At 45.8% G+C, this 18395-nt stretch overlaps 5 protein-coding genes across 5 annotated transcripts; 2 read left to right on the forward strand and 3 right to left on the reverse strand.

Annotated features, from left to right (window-relative positions):
* Positions 1 to 80: 80 nt before the first annotated feature.
* Positions 81 to 1025, reverse strand: EYB26_007063 (uncharacterized protein; the record flags this gene model as incomplete). The annotated part of the gene is made up of 1 exon (XM_054266335.1): positions 81 to 1025. One exon carries the CDS (start codon positions 1023 to 1025, stop codon positions 81 to 83), a length of 945 nt encoding a protein of 314 aa, XP_054122310.1.
* A 1700-nt stretch (positions 1026 to 2725) lies between these two features.
* Positions 2726 to 3867, reverse strand: EYB26_007064 (uncharacterized protein; the record flags this gene model as incomplete). The annotated part of the gene is made up of 2 exons (XM_054266336.1): positions 2726 to 3443; positions 3497 to 3867. The coding sequence occupies 2 exons, from the start codon at positions 3865 to 3867 to the stop codon at positions 2726 to 2728; spliced, it is 1089 nt and encodes a 362-aa protein (XP_054122311.1).
* A 2868-nt stretch (positions 3868 to 6735) lies between these two features.
* On the reverse strand, positions 6736 to 7238 carry EYB26_007065 (uncharacterized protein; the record flags this gene model as incomplete). Its single annotated transcript, XM_054266337.1, has 2 exons — positions 6736 to 7007; positions 7079 to 7238. The coding sequence occupies 2 exons, from the start codon at positions 7236 to 7238 to the stop codon at positions 6736 to 6738; spliced, it is 432 nt and encodes a 143-aa protein (XP_054122312.1).
* Positions 7239 to 7710: 472 nt separating this feature from the next.
* EYB26_007066 (uncharacterized protein) lies at positions 7711 to 8831 on the forward strand (the record flags this gene model as incomplete). The annotated part of the gene is made up of 2 exons (XM_054266338.1): positions 7711 to 7770; positions 7836 to 8831. The coding sequence occupies 2 exons, from the start codon at positions 7711 to 7713 to the stop codon at positions 8829 to 8831; spliced, it is 1056 nt and encodes a 351-aa protein (XP_054122313.1).
* Positions 8832 to 16316: 7485 nt separating this feature from the next.
* On the forward strand, positions 16317 to 18354 carry EYB26_007067 (uncharacterized protein; the record flags this gene model as incomplete). Its single annotated transcript, XM_054266339.1, has 7 exons — positions 16317 to 16401; positions 16842 to 16953; positions 17747 to 17772; positions 17829 to 17871; positions 17936 to 18063; positions 18130 to 18150; positions 18332 to 18354. The coding sequence occupies 7 exons, from the start codon at positions 16317 to 16319 to the stop codon at positions 18352 to 18354; spliced, it is 438 nt and encodes a 145-aa protein (XP_054122314.1).
* Positions 18355 to 18395: the final 41 nt, after the last annotated feature.

An 18395-nucleotide genomic window follows, 5' to 3' on the forward strand; every position in this document is an offset into this window, starting at 1 on the left:
TCCACCAACACCGACCATAAAATAAAAGAAAGAAAGAAAGAAAGAAAGAAAACAGATCTCGGATGTGTGGGTCTACGTAGTTAAGAAAAAACGTGCAAAGGCATGCTCATCGTAACAGCATGGTTCGGCATATCGACAACCTCTGCAATTTTCAAGTCCCCAGCAACACTAGCCAAGATATACGCTTCCGATCGCGTAAGCCCCTTGGTGGCGACCAACCACTCTATCATGGAACGCGTCGCTTTGCGAGTAGCTTGCAATAGATCCGGGTCCAACCCCATTGTCGCATATTGTCCTTTATCTGGAAATACGAGCGACGCAAGCGGCTGAGGAGGGAGCAGCAAATGCGGTGACTGAACCCAGGGGTGGTTCTTGCATACCGTCAATCGTATTTTGGCCTTCATGTTCGTCTCAATAGCTGTCCCACAGATTTCTCCGTGTCCCTGCGCTGCATGACCGTCGCCACAACTAAACAGCGCCCCGGGCACCTGAACAGGCAGATACAGCGCGGAACCAACGACCAAATCACGACAGTCGATATTTCCTCCAACGACAGTAGGCGGAATAGTAGAAAACTCGCCATCCGCACACGGCGCAATACCCATTATCCCTAGAAACGGCCGCAGGGATACTCGCACACCGGGCTTCAGCTCGGCGTACCCAGCCTCCGGGTCGAATTTCCAGATCTTCAAATCAGACTCGGTGTAATCATCCGCCAGCAGACCAAATCCAGGCACAACAGCCGTCCAGCCCCAGTTCCCCATTTCAAGTGACAAGACCTCGACTTTGAGAGCATCTCCTGGCTCTGCATCGCGGACGTATACGGGACCGACGGCAGGATCGGCGAGTTCCAGCTGGAAGGAGCTGAGAGACGAGGTGTCCGAATCGATAGTGATTTGGCCGTTGCTGCTATCGATCAGGTCGAAGGTGACCACGTCGCCGGACGAGACGGTCAAGACGGGTGGTTGTTTGTTGGACCATTTGAGGTGTTTGTGGTGGCTGTGGACGTGGCTGTTGGCAGACATGTTGCCAATCCAGAACGCAGAATCCGAAATATTGTATGTCACACGAAGGTCTTGTCATAGAATAAAGGTCTAGTGTCTGGGGTAATGCGATGCGACAGATCAGACAGCGATCTAAACGTTCATCAACTCATTGTCGAGGAGGAGGACGGGTAGAAAAAGTATTTCTAGTCGTCGACTGACAGATGCACAGTGCAAGACTGAATGATTGACAGCATAAACAGGAATGAAGGTGGTATTATAATCGATAATTCCCCCTCCCTTCATCGGAACTCAGGACTGCATGATGGAAAAGGGAACGGGTCCTCCGACTGGGCCAAAGCAATACACCATCCTGAGTCACAGTCACTCGCAAGAGAGCAAATCTCAGATCATGCTCACAGCAACCCGAAAAAGAAAAAAGTCAGTCAGTCAGTGTCGAAGCAAGAGACTTAGTCCCTCACCGGTTTCGCAGTGGATAGAGCGACCGGAGGAAATACTCGAACAAGAAATGTCAAGAGGACGAAAAGTCAGCTGCCTGTTTGGGTTTGGCGCTATGGGCGACGTTACGCTCCTTCCTGTTGTGGGTTAGTATGGGCACAGTCCAGTCGTTCTTTGCCTTCTGTGCTCTTTCTTCTTTCGTCTGTCACTTGGGTCCCGTTGGCAGTTACAGTATGACTCTTGCGTCGCTTCTGATCTCAGCGAGCAACTCCCTCTACGACAGAGTACAATTTTGCCCTCAAGAGACGACAATCCTCCTTCCTCTCTCGGAACCGGGTCCACCAATGCTTCCCGAGCCCCTGATACAACCAGACCAGCAAACCCAGCAGCGCTGCGTCACATGTCACCTCTGAGCCCTAAGCGTTGGAGGCAACTGAACAAATGATGGTCAAAACAGCCGGGATACTTGGGACGCGATTGGCTGGAAAGTCCTACACCTTTGACTTTGATCGGAGTGCAAGCTTAAGTCCGGACAGAACTAACCAAATACGTGTATCACCTCTGACTCCCGAGTCTCCCGTAGCCAGTTCCATGGAAGAAATGAAAATCAACCCAGTTTATGCTCCGAACACAGAATTCACATGGGATCGTCGATTTCATACGAGCCTTATGTCTTACGAGCATCAAGACATGCATCAACTATCCCGTTCTCTCTCATGCTCTCAGTCACCAAGAAAAAGTAAAAAAAGGCAGAAACATCAACAAGCTTTGAGGCTGTCTCCAACCCTTATCTTATCAGCCTCACCTAAATCTAGGCAGCCAGGCAACAAGGCGACAAGAGGCCAGACCCTCCGAGATCGGCCGACTTCTAGCTAAGCTCAACGTGTCGATTCGTAGCGAGCGAATTGTAACCCAATCATTCATAATTGAGTTGCTGTATAGCTACATACTACGTAGACACCAGTCGGCAAGATCCCTGCTTGAGGTATTCTATTTTGGTCGGATACGACATACCATACCTGGAAGGGAGCAGAAAGCAGGCAGTTTGAGAGAGATAAACGATAACATAGTTACTACGAGTATGTCTATAGAATGTACAATTCCGCCATGACGGTTGCCCAACCAGTGATTAAATTCCCGTCCACCTTTCGCGCCATAAATAGATTGGATAGAATGAGATTCCTCTGATAGGATAGGTGGGACCATAATGACGATGCTAAACAGCAACCCCGAAAATACAAGAATGAAATAAAATATCCAAAAGGGGAAAAAAAAAAAGATCGCTAGTACCGCCCAGATAATTCTTCCCTAACAGCCGCTTTGAGCTCATCAACCTGCTGCTGAACCAGCTCCGGCTCATCGGCATGTTCCCGCAGCGCAGTCCGCACATTGTTTACGGCTGCCTGCCGGAGAGACGTCGAGGTCCCCGTGGGCGAAAGCATAATGTCTTCCTGCACACTATTGGCCAGATCCCTGGCAGCGCGGAACTTTGCCCAAAACTCGCGGGCGAGTTCATCATATCCAGACTCTTTTAGCGGCATCTCCCATTCTAAGGGTGTCTTTTCCACGATATCCAACCAATTCGCCATATGAGGCCAGCGATCCTCCTCCAAGCCTGGGAAATGGACGAGCATATTCCCCTTTTCGCCTTCGTAGGCGTGGTGCCATTCGTAGGTATTTATCCATGGTCGAGGTAGGTATACCATTCCCTCAGCATATCCTTCCCCTTTAGGGCCACCGGTTGTCTTTTTCATGATGCGAGCCATCGCTTCTTGGTCTGCGGAACGGCCCAGGTCGATTTCGGGGAGATATAAAGGATATCCGAGGGTTTCGACGAGCATACTGACTGTCCAGGGGTGGACATGGAAAAATACAATGCCGGTGTTTAGACCGTTTTGGTCTTTGGAGGCAACAAAGTGGATTTCAGAGAGGTCGGGGGGAGGAAGCCAGATGTCGGCGGGGATTGCAGGGTTGATTATTATTGAGTCGGCGTCAACCCACCTATCAATAGTGAGTATTCGTGTAATTAGACAAGAGGCATGTAGGGGACTAACATCAACCATTCACACCGTTTCGCAGGCGGCTTCGCAAGCTCCTGGATAACAAGCGACAATACATAACTCGGCTTATTCCAAAACCCCTCCGAAATATCCTCCTCTAGCACATACATGGGATACCCCCATCGTTGTGCGTGCCTCTCATGGCTCTGGAGTGCTCGTTCATATAATGAATTCGGATTGCCATACAGCATCGACACTTTGGCGATTCGTCGCGGGTTTCCGCCAGATTTGGCGGTTTGACTATTCGACGACGACGACGATGGTGCTAAAGAGGTAACATCGTAATTCGATATCCTCCATATTAATAGTAAAGCGGTGGCCGTTAATAAGGCGCCAATCGCTCGTTTGGTGAACCCTTGTGGCATATTTGATATCTATTTGAATCTGAAATGCTGTTGCTGTTGTCGGCTGCTGCTGACAGCAGCCTTGCGGGCGGAGTGATGGGAAGTGTAGTCGATTGATCGTTCAGGCAATTGAAAGGTTGCACACGCCTCGAAGTATCGCCATTAGCGTGCTAGACCTTTCAATGTTGTGTGACTCTGGGGCATATATTAGATGGAAAAACGAAATAATAGAAGACATGATGTTGGTAACATCTCCCAGGCTGTGGTTTCACCTTACGATTGCCAAGACATCAGCCACTGCTGTCAAGCTGCTCTGATTGGGCTAAAAGAGAACGAAGCTAGGTCATCACGTGACTTTTCTCCATTCTTCAATGACCCACTCTGTTGCTCTGTTGTTTGGTTGTGGTTCCTGTACAAGCTACAAAGTATACAACACTTTCGCTAACATACATTTGCTACAATAGTAATTATCATGATGCCCCGTTAACAGTTCCTATCTGGATAATATGCTACAGTCAAGCCACACGAGGAAATTGATTGCTGCTGCCTCAGGCAGATCATCATGGGGCCAAGAGGCTCTTGGCAGCCAAAAATACATCGGTTAAACTAACCCACCCGCGCGAGTCAGTCGCAAGCTCCAACACCAGCCAATCACGTTGTCTCATAGGGTTATCCAGGGTTCAGGGTTATGACCTGCTCTATTGTCCAGATAGATACTTATATTACATTGGGATGATGGATATAAATAAGCTTAAACAAGACAAAAATCAATCGATGTCTGCTCCATATCAACAATAATCTCGTCCCTTGATCTCGCCGGCTTCCATCCCAGGATCCGAGCAGCCTGAAGTGATCTACCTCTTCCCCAACTCGGATACAAAGATCGCGATTTGCGGATTGAACAATCCCGAAGTCCTCATCAATCAAACCGACAACATTTTTGTAGATAGTTTTTTCGTGACGTCTTCCAGAAATTGGTTTTTGATCGTCAAGGATATATCGTGCATCTAACTATCCACTCCCCCGTGAAGCGGTGAGGAATTGTTCCCCATTTGCAGCAGGGTGCGTCATAGCAGTGTGGCAGCTCTGAGACGCGGAGGGTTCCCTCGCGAGCAGGAGCAATTAAATCATTTACATCTTTGGATTCTGTGGTGGGGATGGGCGAAGCTACGTGAAGCACATATGTACATCCTCCGACGGCCGAGTTCCATCCCTTGCCGTGGTCTAGGTCAGCCTCGATAAAGGTTATACGGTTTAGGTTAGTAGCCGTCAAAGCCCCCGATTTGAGTGCTTTTTTGACTGATGGTGCCTTTGAGAGGGCGCGATGATGCACTAAGAGCTTAGGAAGCCCGACCCTCTGGTTACGTCTGGAAGACGGTGGCGTTAGCTGAGGCCATTGAATTATTCAATTTGGAGATGCATGTCCTAACATCCCCTGGAACAACTTTATAGATCTTATATAACCGCCTCCTTAGTAACGGATATCATTCATTAAGGGCTGGTGAATCTATTAGCAGCCGGATATAGACGATTCTATTTCACAAATAAGATAAGCCTGCGGAATTAACCATATATCAAATGATGTTATGATGTTAATGGTAGTCTTAAGCCTGGACTGCATTCTTATCATACTTTAATCTTTTACATACCCACATAGTCAGATTCATGCTTGTCAGTAACGGCCGTATGTGGCAACTATCCATGTACTACGAGTATAGGTGCTGGTTGTAGTAAACCTGAAATGTCAGGACATCTGGAAGCTTCGGGGCATAACTACCAGTCAGAATCATTTGCCAAAAAAAAAAAAAGACTCCGATATATCACTAAATTAGCACTTATCTATACCTTTACTGCTCAAGTAGGTCCTTAGATTGATCGATTGATATCGTCGTCACCGTTGCATCCAATGGAAACCACCGCAGGGCACGTTAAGCAGATTTGACATCCCCAGTTCAGTCAGAAGTACAGGAAGAGCATCGCGGAGTTACTTTGTCTGCACAAGTTGAGGAATTCCGTACTGATCGAGAGAGTTTCGTCAGAGCCCCAAATATTCTCGTTGTAGATTGGAGTGAAATCCATGTTGACCCGTTTTTGACCAGTCGTATAATCCATATACGTGGGGACGTTTCACTGTCCATAAAAGGCAGCTGAAGTACAAATCTCGTAGTATATCCGAAAGGCGGAATGTTATCAGAAAAACAACAAGCCGTTAAGAATTACTTAGGTATAGTGGTACAGCAGTGTAGCAACAATTAGTAGTTAGTAATAGTAGGTAGTACCGATCCGTATGGTACATCGGATCTCGTGCTTTAGGCTTGGGCCAATCAGAGGTCTGATTTACAATGTATATCTTCGACTGGTCTCCTCGATACAGGACTTTGAGCTACCAAAGTCAGGATCTCTGAACGTGAATGTGAGTTACACAATAGGATACTACTAAGGATACTTACAAGAGTTCTCGTATAATGCTTGCGATTTTAGGGCTTGACACCCGAAACTAGCAGCTACGATAGCTCACCGCCGCCGAGGTGTAGCAAGCAAATTCCAAACAACCATGTGATGGATGCGTTGCTCCTTCCTTTTATGGCATATTGATCCATCATGTCCGATAATTTCTACAGTCAAAGAGAAATTCGAAAGTCGGACTTTTTCACACCGAGTTTTCTTGACGAAACAAGATCCCAGCGATGTTCGGCGATACCATCCAAGCTCCGTTGCATACTGTACTCACGTGGACTATAGAGAAACTGCACGGGAGAAGACTACACAATTGGGGATGTTTGCAATCCACATATAAGGCGACAAGAAAAAAGAGCATGTCCTCGTATCCCCCGGTAGCATCCTCAGGTAGCGCCTGAAAATGGTGAGTAATATCTCTCCCCATTTTTTTCACCCTTCTGTGTCACGGCTTGAAGTCTCTGTATCTGCCATCGACGAGAAACTAAAGATTGGTCTAGGCTTTGCTGATAAGCATGAATGGGTTGGAGACCTGGTCGTTTTCTCGCCCAGGAGAGGCGCGAGTGGTTGCTGGCGGTATCTCTGCTGCACACCGGACATGGATGAGTTGCTTGCCAGACAAGACGACATCAAATAAGGCAATAAATCAACAGTCTGTCTTGTCTTGTAGTTTGTTAGTTTTAAACGCAACCCGTGGTGAGAACCTGTTGAAGCAAGCAAGTCAGTCAATATTCGCGGTAAGCCTGGTGTTAGTGAATTAGGGCTGAGACTGTACGGAGAGCCTCGTAGGTCACGCTTCGAAGCCAAAGGTGTCGGTTGTAACTGCTGTGAAATGTAATTCCTACAGACCATCCGATTGTGTCCTCTGTCGTGCCCTTCTTACTTGTAAAATCGGGGCTCGAAACCCCGGGAAAGAGTAGCGGCGCCACTCCCATATTGAAAAATGTAGAGCTCTCCTTGCATAATGCTAAACATTCCTCGTAATTTTTTTACCCTAATTTTATAATTTATTTGCTGACAAGATAATGTGGATTTGTATAGCAAAAAAAATTGTAAAAGTTGGACACAAAACCATCCCCTCGACGAATCCTATCGAGGCAAAATTACCCAGTTAGGAAATTTATAGCCAGCGCGGGATTCGTGGAGTTCTCCCGAAATCCATGTATCCGGATGAATGAAGAGGTATATTCGAATATATATCGATGGTGGAGGAGTCGATATTCGGATGAATACAAACATGGTCGATTGGAATATAAATTGATACAGGAGTTGTACTTGTGGAAGATGGAGTTCTTGGGTGAGACAGGCTGAGAACTAAATAGCTATCTTCCAAAGTCGTTGATACCTTTTTGGTTTTGTTCGTTTCTCTAGTATTTGAGGTCTATACATGACCTCATAATCTTCGAAATGGCTTTGACTCGTGAAGAGCGCCTCAAATTGGCAGATATTGACCCTGAGCTTGCCCAAGTACGTATCTAACAGTGCCTTCTCACCTCAAAACAGCACCGGCAAGCAAACTTACACTTCACCAGACCCTCAAGAAAATTACTATACCTGCCCCAAGCCCTGATGCCGAACCCACAAGAGTCATCGCTGGGGTACGGGCGTACATGAAGTCGCAACACAAGCCCGCCGATCCAGACAGCGGCGTCATCGAACATGACATTTTCTACCCTGCTCGGGATGGTCATCAACTACGCGCTTGCGTCTTTCGACCAGTTGACCAGAAAGAGGCACCGTCGCCACTGGTGGTGTACTACCACGGCGGTGGATGGACAATCGGTTCACCAGAGGACACAGCACCGGCATGTCGAAACCTTGTGCAGACACTCGGAGTAGTCTGCGTTGCGCCATCGTATCGACAGGGTCCTGAGGACCCGTTTCCGGCTGGAATTAATGATGCATGGGATGGGCTGAAATGGATGGCGGCACATGCAGTATCCGAGTTAGCTAATGCTGGTGCTTCTGTCTCATTGTCGGCTGGGTTTGTGGTTGGCGGTTCTTCAGCTGGGGGTTCAATGGCGGCTATTCTGGCGCATTTGGCTCGCGATGAGAAAGCAAGTCTCGCAGCACCGATCACAGGATACTTCTTGCTTTCGCCTATGATTTTACCACCTGAAACGTTCAAAAAGTTCCCGGCGAACTGGAAATACAAAGATTCATACCTCTCGCGCGACCAAGACGCCTGCAAACAAGACCCTATTCTATCTCCCCAACTTGAAAAGATATTCCACGACTCTGCGGCTGGAGATTTCGAGTCTCCTATGTTTGTCCCTTTTATATGGCCGACGGGTCATGCAGGTTTGCCGCGGACATACTTTCAAGTGTGTGGTATGGACATTGTGCGTGACGAGGATTTGATATATGAGCAGCTTCTGAGAGAAGAGAATAGGGTTGAGACGAGGTTGGATATCTACCCGGGTATGCCGCATACATTCTGGAATATGTTTGGCATGTTGACGCAGGGCAAGAAAGCGAAGAGAGACTTTGCGGAGGGGATGAGGTGGTTGTTGCACCGTCCGGAGTGAGTATGCCTAGGTAGAAGATTTCCGTGTTTTTGGAGGTACATGGTACGCAGCTAACTATTGTATTTTTGTCATTTTGCCTACTTTGTATAATTGTACTTGCGTTTGCTCCTGCTGCGTACCAGACATGGGATAGCACATGATCAGTATGTGCATCATTGAATACAAGTTCACAGAACTCAGATTTTCGTATGTAGGTATCATCAGATTACGATGCACAGTTCCCAAACTGAGTAAATGCACATCCTTTCGAGCAAAAGCAGACACGCTCAAACGCGTCTATCTCACCTCTAACCAGCTTTTTTTTGTACAACGTCCATGGATCCTAAGCGAGAACCCCGATGCATTGAACCCCTCAAAGAGACACATAACCTCGTATTAGTATAGTATGCATACGTACTCGGAATAAACTTTGCAAAATGCAGCAGGTTTCGTGCAGCAGGCCACAAAGAAGACTCGTGTTGGCGGCGTTACATACTCATACGCAGGCTGCTGCGCTGATGTTGTTTGTAAAGTACCGTAAGCTTGAAGCGCTGGTGTCGGTTGAAAAGGGTTTGTCTTTGGACTTGCATAGATTGCGTTTATCATTACGACGGCCACTCCAGTCTCTCAGAAAACATTCATGTACTTACGTATTATGTAGACAGAACCAAGAACGATTCCCACCGCGCTACGGAGAACTGCGTTATAAGCGCTGAGTCGATGACTGATGGGAGGATCAAAACCGGTTAATGCTCCGTAGCGTGATGCGCGAAACCATGTCCTCATAGTTAATAGGTATCTAATCCACGCGCTCGCGTGCTCCTGCTGAAACAAACACACGAGCCAGAAAACTGATGGTCAATTAATGCCTTACCATGTAATACCCGGAGCACACTCCCAATGTTGGAATACGTTCGGCTTCCAACTACGTGGTTTGTCGCATGGCGCAAGAATCTAGACAAAAAAAGACGGGTAGGGTTACGGCACGCTTGAATTTCCTTAAACTATTGTACGGATTATTTTTTTCCAATATTCCATTCCATTCCGAAAATCTGAAGTTTTTTTTTTTAGATTCTGTATGTCGAAGCTTTTGATACTGTTAATCACGCGTATTTAGCAGTGGAGTTGAAGATATATACTCGTGGTACATATACAGTATTACACACTTTCTGGGTATGTAATTCATCCCCACTGGTAAGTACTTAAGTTAACTTAGTTAATATGTAGTACGTACTACGTAAGACGTAAGTACGTACATGAAGCTATCCGTACGTATCGTAGGGTAAGTTAAGTAAGTTAACGCTTTTTCGGTCCTAATCGCATAATTTAATTTCCACACTTGATTAGTTATAATTAGAAATAATATTAACAAGGGCACAAAAATATCGTCCATTGATATTAAATACCATACTATGATTACACTCCCATGAATTCCATCAAGTTCTACTCCGTAGTACGTAGTATCATAGTATGCACGTTAAAAGGGGTAGAACTCCGGTATGTACAATCAACTTAGGCACGTCCATGGATAGTGGACCTGACCATTCTGAATAGGGTTATATTAGTCGATATTTTTGCTTTTTGGATGACGCTTACATATCTTATATATTAACTAACTACATGTGAAGACATTTTTTTCGTCTGTAGATGTTCTCTTCAACTCTGGAATGTGTTTATGATGAACCCTGGCTAAACTACAGCTACAGCATAACATTAGACCTGTCGACCTGTCGACTGAAGTTCAAGATCTGAACCATACCGGTAGTTACATGTAGCCCAAGTTACAAAGTCAACATTGGAAGCCCCGAGCTTCCACGGGCGTAAAAGTTAGGTTAGTTAGCGTTGCTTCAAACTTCAGACTCCAGCTCCAGAGAGATGGAACCGCCGAAACCTAACGGATTACCATACTGCCGATGCTGGCAGAATTCAGAAGTCAAGTAAAATAATATGGAGTAGTCCGTACAGACAGACATACGTATCCGGTTCGAGGTGGATCTTTAAATCTCAAAAGTCAAAATTACTGTCGTGCGACATCATGATCATACTCGAATGGCTCGGCCTGATTATCTGGGATATAGCTTGACAGGCGAGGGACCTTGGAGGTTGGATGACATCAAATCACCGTAGAAATTGATGCTAAGCATATTTCCGTACCATTCCTATACACAGTATAGCACTATCACCACTCATCTAAACATCTTCCTCCTTACCTGTATCCCTAACTACATAGTAAATACCACAATACCGGTTGACCTCTCAGCCCAATACGTACGTACATACAAGCCCCCTCCTCCCCAGTACGTACCGTCAAACATCCCACCTCGTCGCCAACCCCGTAAACGGCTTTCTAGGAAGCAAGAAGAAGAATTTAAACCTCATTCACCGTCTGAAAATTTTTATAGAGGGGAAAGAAAAATTTGCTGGAAGCTCCATTATATGGAGTTTATATGGAGTACCCGGACGCCGTACTTCCGAGATACGTCCGTCTGTGGATCTTGTATCGTGAAGCTTTTCGGGTTTTTGTATTTTCATACATAGCTTTACTACATATGTAGTTTAATCTTGTGCTTTTTTTCACTACACACATACGTATTCGTCATATATTTAAGCATCCATCCCACCAGTGAGCTAAAAACCGTTTGACAACCGTAACCCAAACACCTTACTTAGTACTTACATACAGAAAGAAAAAAAAAAGGGCCCGCTCCACTGAGTCCACTCTCTACGGATCTGTAAATCTGACGGGCTGTCTTGAAAGTTGACACTTATCCGTATGAAACTACTGTCGTAAATAATCCCTACTTTTTTATGCTCCGGTCGCCTCAGAAACACAGTCACGACGTCAACTTTAGTAGCCATAACTAACTTAGAAGCAGAATCCGGTTCATTTCTTACCTAATTAATGACTTGACTTGAGACTGCGCACATCCAAAATCCACCAGTAACAAATATATGTATGTATGAAGAGTTTTTTTTTGTTTCAAATAAAGGCCCGACGATACATACGAATGGGGTCGTCGGGTTCTAGAAGGGTTCCTATTTCGGTATTATTGTATAACTACAAACCAAACGTATGAATATTACTTACTTCCGTTTGTATACAAGCGTTCGGTACGTACTACGTATAGCTATGCGAACAAGAACCGGAAGTAATTGAGGGAAGTAAAAAAAAAGATTGTATATCTAATATAATTTTGCATCTCCTTACGTGAGGTTTAATTTGTCTTTGTACTAATGTTCGGTTCAGGGCTGGGAACATCTGCGAGGGGATTCGCTGCCTTTCAATAGTTTACCGGAGCACATTTACCCCAATTTCCTACTATGAGTAGTAGTACAACACGACTACATCAGAACATGGATGATGAAAGGATTACCACGTGTGTGACTTGTATGACCTTACCTGCCAGATTTAGTAAGTAGTGCGATGGAAAGGGAATAAAAGTCAAGAGGTTGAAACAAGAACCGGGAACGGGTCGGATAACTGCAAGGGAGCTTTGAATACTTTTTGTTAGGGTTAGGTGCTCCGAGCAAGGCAAAATAAGAACGGAAGGCAGGCTGGGTGGTATATGCATATACGTACTACGTAGAAATTATATATGAAAAGAGTAATTTCGCATCTGCATCCTAGCTCGTTATATCACATTTTGCGATGCAATCAATGTGCTTTGGAATTGCATCTTCCTCACTTGTAAGATTAGAACGAATCCGCAACATATGCCAGGGTCCATCAGAGACACGTGAAGAGGTGTCTGTCTACTATGTAATTTATTACCACGGTCAGCTGCTTCCTTCCTCTCTCTATTTAACTAATCACAGACCTAGATGCTAGACAAGCTGAACACTCAGCCGGCGTGGCTGGGAATATGACTGGTCCCAAATCCTGGCTCAACGAATAGGGGACTCGATCCATGACCCCGGTTCTTATTCACATACACAATACAATGTATAATGTAGTAGATTAGTGTCAACGACTTGACCATAACCACGTATTTTGCATCATCGCATATTTTACAAGTATCAAAGATAATTGGATGGTGAGTCGTTATCTCTTGCAGATCGATCGAGATCGCGCAAGTTTGTACGGAGAACTACATAGTAAGCTAAGCTAAGTTCTGAACAGCCAACCAGCCACCGCATTGATCTATTCGACGTGCGTTCATTTATGATTTGATCTCTACTCAAAAGTGGGAAAGAAAATTGTTCTCTTATTGGCCCATAATTAGACAATGAACATGCGCAATTACAAGGAATGGTACGGGTTTGTGGAAATCGAATTCCCAAAGTTAGTTACGTTATGACTCGCGATGATCATCATCAGTGCTCAGGTTGGCCGAGGCGAGCTGAACCTGTTGGACACTTGGACTTGGACTTGGACTTGGCTGATGCTGACATCTGTGACTAAGTGTTAGTTAACTAACCACTGCTAACTTAGTAAACAGTTAACTTAGTTAGCTACCAAATACCTAGTGTACTACAGTGGTAGCATTTGTTCCAAGGTTGAGGGAGGGCTAGATCGGCTTCAATCTCCAATTTTCATGTCCATCATCATGTAGAACTACTATGTATGTTAACAAAAAAAATACACCCCCCCCCCATCGGATGTTTTGTTCTTCTTGGTCGATTATTGAACATGCGTCTCTTATTGCCTGAATGGTGATTGATGACCTGCCTGCAGTGCCTGCTAGTGCTTGCAATTTCAAATCACCGATTGATGGATAGGCACTCAAGCGACGTATTGCAACATCAATAGGGCTGACCAATACCCTCAAATCCTTGTAAGGGGAAGCTCGCGACTCGTGTAAACTGCGAACCCCCTGTTTTATGGATCTGATTGGTGAGTGGATTAATATATTTTATCTGTTAGATCAGGACCATCAGATTGTGGTAGATGAAAATCAGGAAAGATGATTTGTCTTCCCCGCGCCTCGTGTGCCCAGGCAGTGGCAAGCACCCGTGGCCAAAACAGTTTAGCGTCAGGCTTGACAACTCATCAGACTAACGCAGGCAAAAAACATGCTCGCCCATACGATGCTTCCAAGTGACTGGGAGGGGAGTGCGTCAGATCGGAAATCTTGGCCTGGCTGAACTGGCGCCTGGTGACGAATTGGAATACAATTTGCGATTGTAATCATCGTATCCATCCATCCATTCATTCATTCACGCATCATAAGTTGCTCTACTTCCCAAAATAGTATTCTCGGCATCAAGTCAAAGAAAAAGCTAGATTGGTTCAAGAATGAATCATGGATCTCGTTCAAGCTATCGAACTCTTACCAACCTATTCTAATTAATATTGGTAACCTCATCAAATTAACAAAGTTAGTTAAGTCAACGCGTCAAAGCGATATTGCTGTCGATAGACAAACAACCAATCAACTGCGGTGGATCGAATCAATCTAATTCTAATTCCTGCTTGATCGCGTCCTAACCAAGAAACCACGGTCTTTTAAGACTTTAATACTACATAGAGTAGCATGTCAAGAAATTTACAACATTATTCTCCAGTCTTTTCTGGCCAGTGCGTTGCAACGGACTTGTTTGTAACCCTAGTGGTACGTATACTAATGTAAATATGTGTCATGCCTAACCGTGTTGAAAAATGGCGTGTTATGTTGAGTTGGATGATACATTGACTCCGTCCAAAGGGCGGTCCAGGCTAAGGATTTACATGGTTTGAGCTTAGGCTTTAACCAAGGGAGCTGGTTGGGGGGCTAGGATCTTGGTTTGGAGCAACTAAAATAGTAGCATGGATTACTGGTCACTATTCGACCCAATTAACACAGGTACGGAATACTGTACTTGGTAGGAGGATGTCGAGATAAGGATCTTGACTAGAGTCCGTGGCTGGTGAGGAATCGGAGAGCACTCCAAACTTGCCATAACCCTAGCCTGAAATGCCGAGTCAATGCTAGCAAGACTAGGAAGACGGTATGGCGACCACAGCTAGGCGTGGTGGCAGCAGCTAATAAGGAGTCTCATAAGCAGTGATTAGGGCTGGATCAGCTGCTCTAGGCCTGCGATGCCCCCGGAGCGGAGGCTAAGCTCGTGCCGAGGATGCGCATCAGGATTATTATCCCGCGCTAACCCTGTTATAGTCTAGTGGCTTCGTTGCACTAGCCCTAAGAGGACTGGTGCCAGCTGGTTGAAATGACGTAGTTTCGTATTGGCTAAAAGGAGCCGAGATAATCCTTTTTCCGAGCAAATCAAACACCACGAATCCATATAGAAGAAACTCCATCAACTCGACAATACTACGGAGCATCGATTTTGATGAACAATGAATCGATTTCATCTTTCGTTTGCCATTCAATACAAAGAAAGCAATATCGAATTCACCACCAATCATCGCTTCCTGCTCAAGCAGTCTCTGACGAATGGAGACACAAGACAGAATCTTACCAGAAAGCGGAGAACTCGGCCATCGTATCGCCCAGAATACTGTACCGTTACTGGACAGACCCAGACACTCCACGCGTCGAGCTGGAGTCCGCCAAGAGTCAGGGGATTCCGGCTATGTATGGGCCACGATTGGCTGATCAGGTATGCGAGCGGGGTCACTAGTCTGGTTTTAATGTAGTACGTATGTATGTCTGTTCCTTACTACATACAGGTAGATGTTTTTTATGTAATTGTGCTCAGGCTTTTGTATGTAGCGGCAGTATCAATTATGCTGTATTCAGTAAGGTGTTTACGCAGGATGTCTGCCTGGTACGTAATCGACTGCTCTCTGTAAGCTAATCGTATTCACCAGGCTGGTACTCGATGAGACGACCATTTGCTTTGAATTTAATTTAATTTAAAAAAAAAAAAAAAAAAAAAAAAAAAAAGAGTTACAAGAAGAGCCTGAAAAATGTTTCAATGGTAGCCCGTCTTCTTCTGCTATTTAATCAGTAATTGCAAATAGTCTATTCACTCATCTGATCAACTGTACGACAACCATCCACGCTATCACTAAGCCTTTGTTACTCTGCCGGCTCGGTACGCGTCGTATCGATGGTACGGTTCTCTTACCAGATGGCTCATCAGATCAGGAACCAGCCATACGAGCCGCAAAACTGGTTGTCTTACACACACACACCTAACAGAATCTGCTGCTTCCTACTGGTCGGTGCCACCCGCCGTCTGGTTCCAGATGGAGCTTGAATCTGATCCTATTTACGATGTATTTACCCCGTACCAACAGCTTGACCCATTCAGCAATTTACATACAATAGTTACATGCACATGGTTAAAAGAATATTCAGATGACCGAGTGATCGTTCGTCACTGAATAATATCAATCTTTCAATAACTAACTAGCTAGTATCAAGTAATTCCCAAAGACCGTGTCCAATAGAGTTCCATCCATCTCAAACGATACCTGGTCAAGCGTTGCGAACAAACAGCTGGACGAGGGACGGCACAAATTGCACCTCGATTGGCCAGTCGTCAACCACCACAGCCGTATTGCTCCAAACGCACTAACCCCATCCCCCCCCCCCCTGTCGTACACGCCCCGGCCCAGCCATGCCGTACCATAACGCCTCCATGATGGCTCCATTTGGCACTCAATTACTCAATGACCCTCCGGACTATGTCGATAACTTACCCAGTACGTAGTGTAAGCCCATACCAAAATTACGTACCGGGTAGGTAAAGCAACCACCTTCTGCCAATGTCATGCTTTCCTTAGTGAGAAGCTGCGTCGGTCTCTCACTTCTCGCTCACCTACCACTCTCTCTTCCTTCCTTTCTACCACACCCACCTGGAGAGAGAAGAAAAAAAACCCCTTCAACATCCTCTTTTTTTCTCTTCTCCTCCTCCTCTATATCCGACTCTTCCTCTTTTCTTCTTCGTTCCCGCTTTTAGTTTTTTTTTCCTTCTTTTTCTTTTCTCTTCTTCCCTTACTCTGCTCGGAGAGTCTGGGAGTGAGATCGCCTTGTTCGTTGGTCATCGAGAAGTTGGCTTTGAATTTGACTAGGAAAAAAAGGTCTCGTAAGAGATACTTGTTCAGAGTCAAAGACAGAATCAAACCCTTGATCCCCTCAGCAGTTAATTCTCCTCGTCCCGCCCGTGAAGCTGTGTCGTTACAGCTCGACCCTCCCGACGTCTGTTCTGTCTTGTGCAGAGCCGCTCCTCCAACAACCTCCCCCTCTAACCGACGGTGAGATTCTCCTTTTCCCTCCAAACCATCCTCGAGCCTATTGCCCTTCCCGAATACATAACTCGTTATACTGGAGACTGGTGCTTCACGCTGGGTTGCGAGATTTGGTCAGTTGGGGTGGCCTCAGTTTCGAGTCACGTGCATCGAACGCAGAACATCGAAGTTGTCGAGGTGAAGCAGAGATTTCTATTCTTCCATGAATGGATCGATGATAAGATGTGTTTTCGTCTGGAAAGCCAAGTCCAAAATCGTCGAATTCATGGTGCCGCCCGATAGTTCGTGTAGCGTTCCGTGTGGTCGTGCTGGGCGTCCTCCCTGTCAGCGAGCCTCCGTCGTACATTCGTTACCTAACGATCGACTTGCACCGTCTATTGGAGAATGGAGAAGTTGGCAACATAGCTTTCATCGAGTCTGAACAGTGGCTTTGGTGGTAGTTCCTGTGCACTTCATCTCGCCCCTGTGTTCTGGTCAGAGGAAGGATAAGGGGTTACGATACCACAAGCAGTATATGATAAGAGGACTGTCGTCTCTGCACGGCTTATCTATTACACGCTCAGTCAATTGCTCTCTCGTGACATGCTCGAGTATGCTAGTTACCCGTTGTGTGATTCGCTCGTCCCAATGGCATGAAGGATCATCAATGTGACAGCCTCTCTCGGCATGGAAGAATGGTGCTCTCTACTCATACTACAACGCATGACCCTCAATCTCATTTCTTCAATTTCCATTATTTCATCGTTGCAATAGAGCATGGTCATGGTCTTCGAATCTGGGCTAATGTTCTGGTGTTTAGAAAATTGGTTGATTTTTCCGTGTCGTGTTCACACGAAGCTGAATCTCAACCCTTATTCAAGGTTACTGCAACTTGTTGTTAGTCATTCTAACAACACGTGCCTGCATACCTCCTAAAATAAGCCTGTGAGCTATTCCCTATACCTACCCAAGGACTGACATTCGCTGACTGCCCCTTGCCCTTGCATAGGGTTTCGTGCCGCCTCGATTACTCCGCTCCACATTCCGGAACACGAGGAACACTTGCTAGCAACCTGCCAAAACAACTCGTTGACAAGGGTGGAGACGTTGACTCGTACTTCATCTCTTTGTTAACAGGTACCACCAGATAGGACCTCATTCCTGCCTCTTTTGTCAGCCTAGATGCCAGAGCTGTTACTACAGTAAGGGCAGTCCTCATCCTGGGTAAGTGCAACATGCTTGATTATTCGCCCTTTCCCACTTAAAGTTTTCTGTTCTTTGCCTTTCTCTTCATCTCTGCTTCTCATCGCCCCTCCTCGGATACTTTCTTTATAATCGTCCTAATACTACCATTCTGTTCACATTGTCTCTCGCTGGTACTAATACTTTGCCTTCTTCTTTATAGCTACGCCGGAAAAGTCCTTCTAATCGCACTTTGTTTCTGTTTTTCGCACCGCTTAGATTATTGT

This window comes from Talaromyces marneffei, chromosome 5, assembly GCF_009556855.1.
Source record: "Talaromyces marneffei chromosome 5, complete sequence".
In the NCBI taxonomy this organism is placed as follows: Eukaryota; Fungi; Ascomycota; class Eurotiomycetes; order Eurotiales; family Trichocomaceae; genus Talaromyces; species Talaromyces marneffei.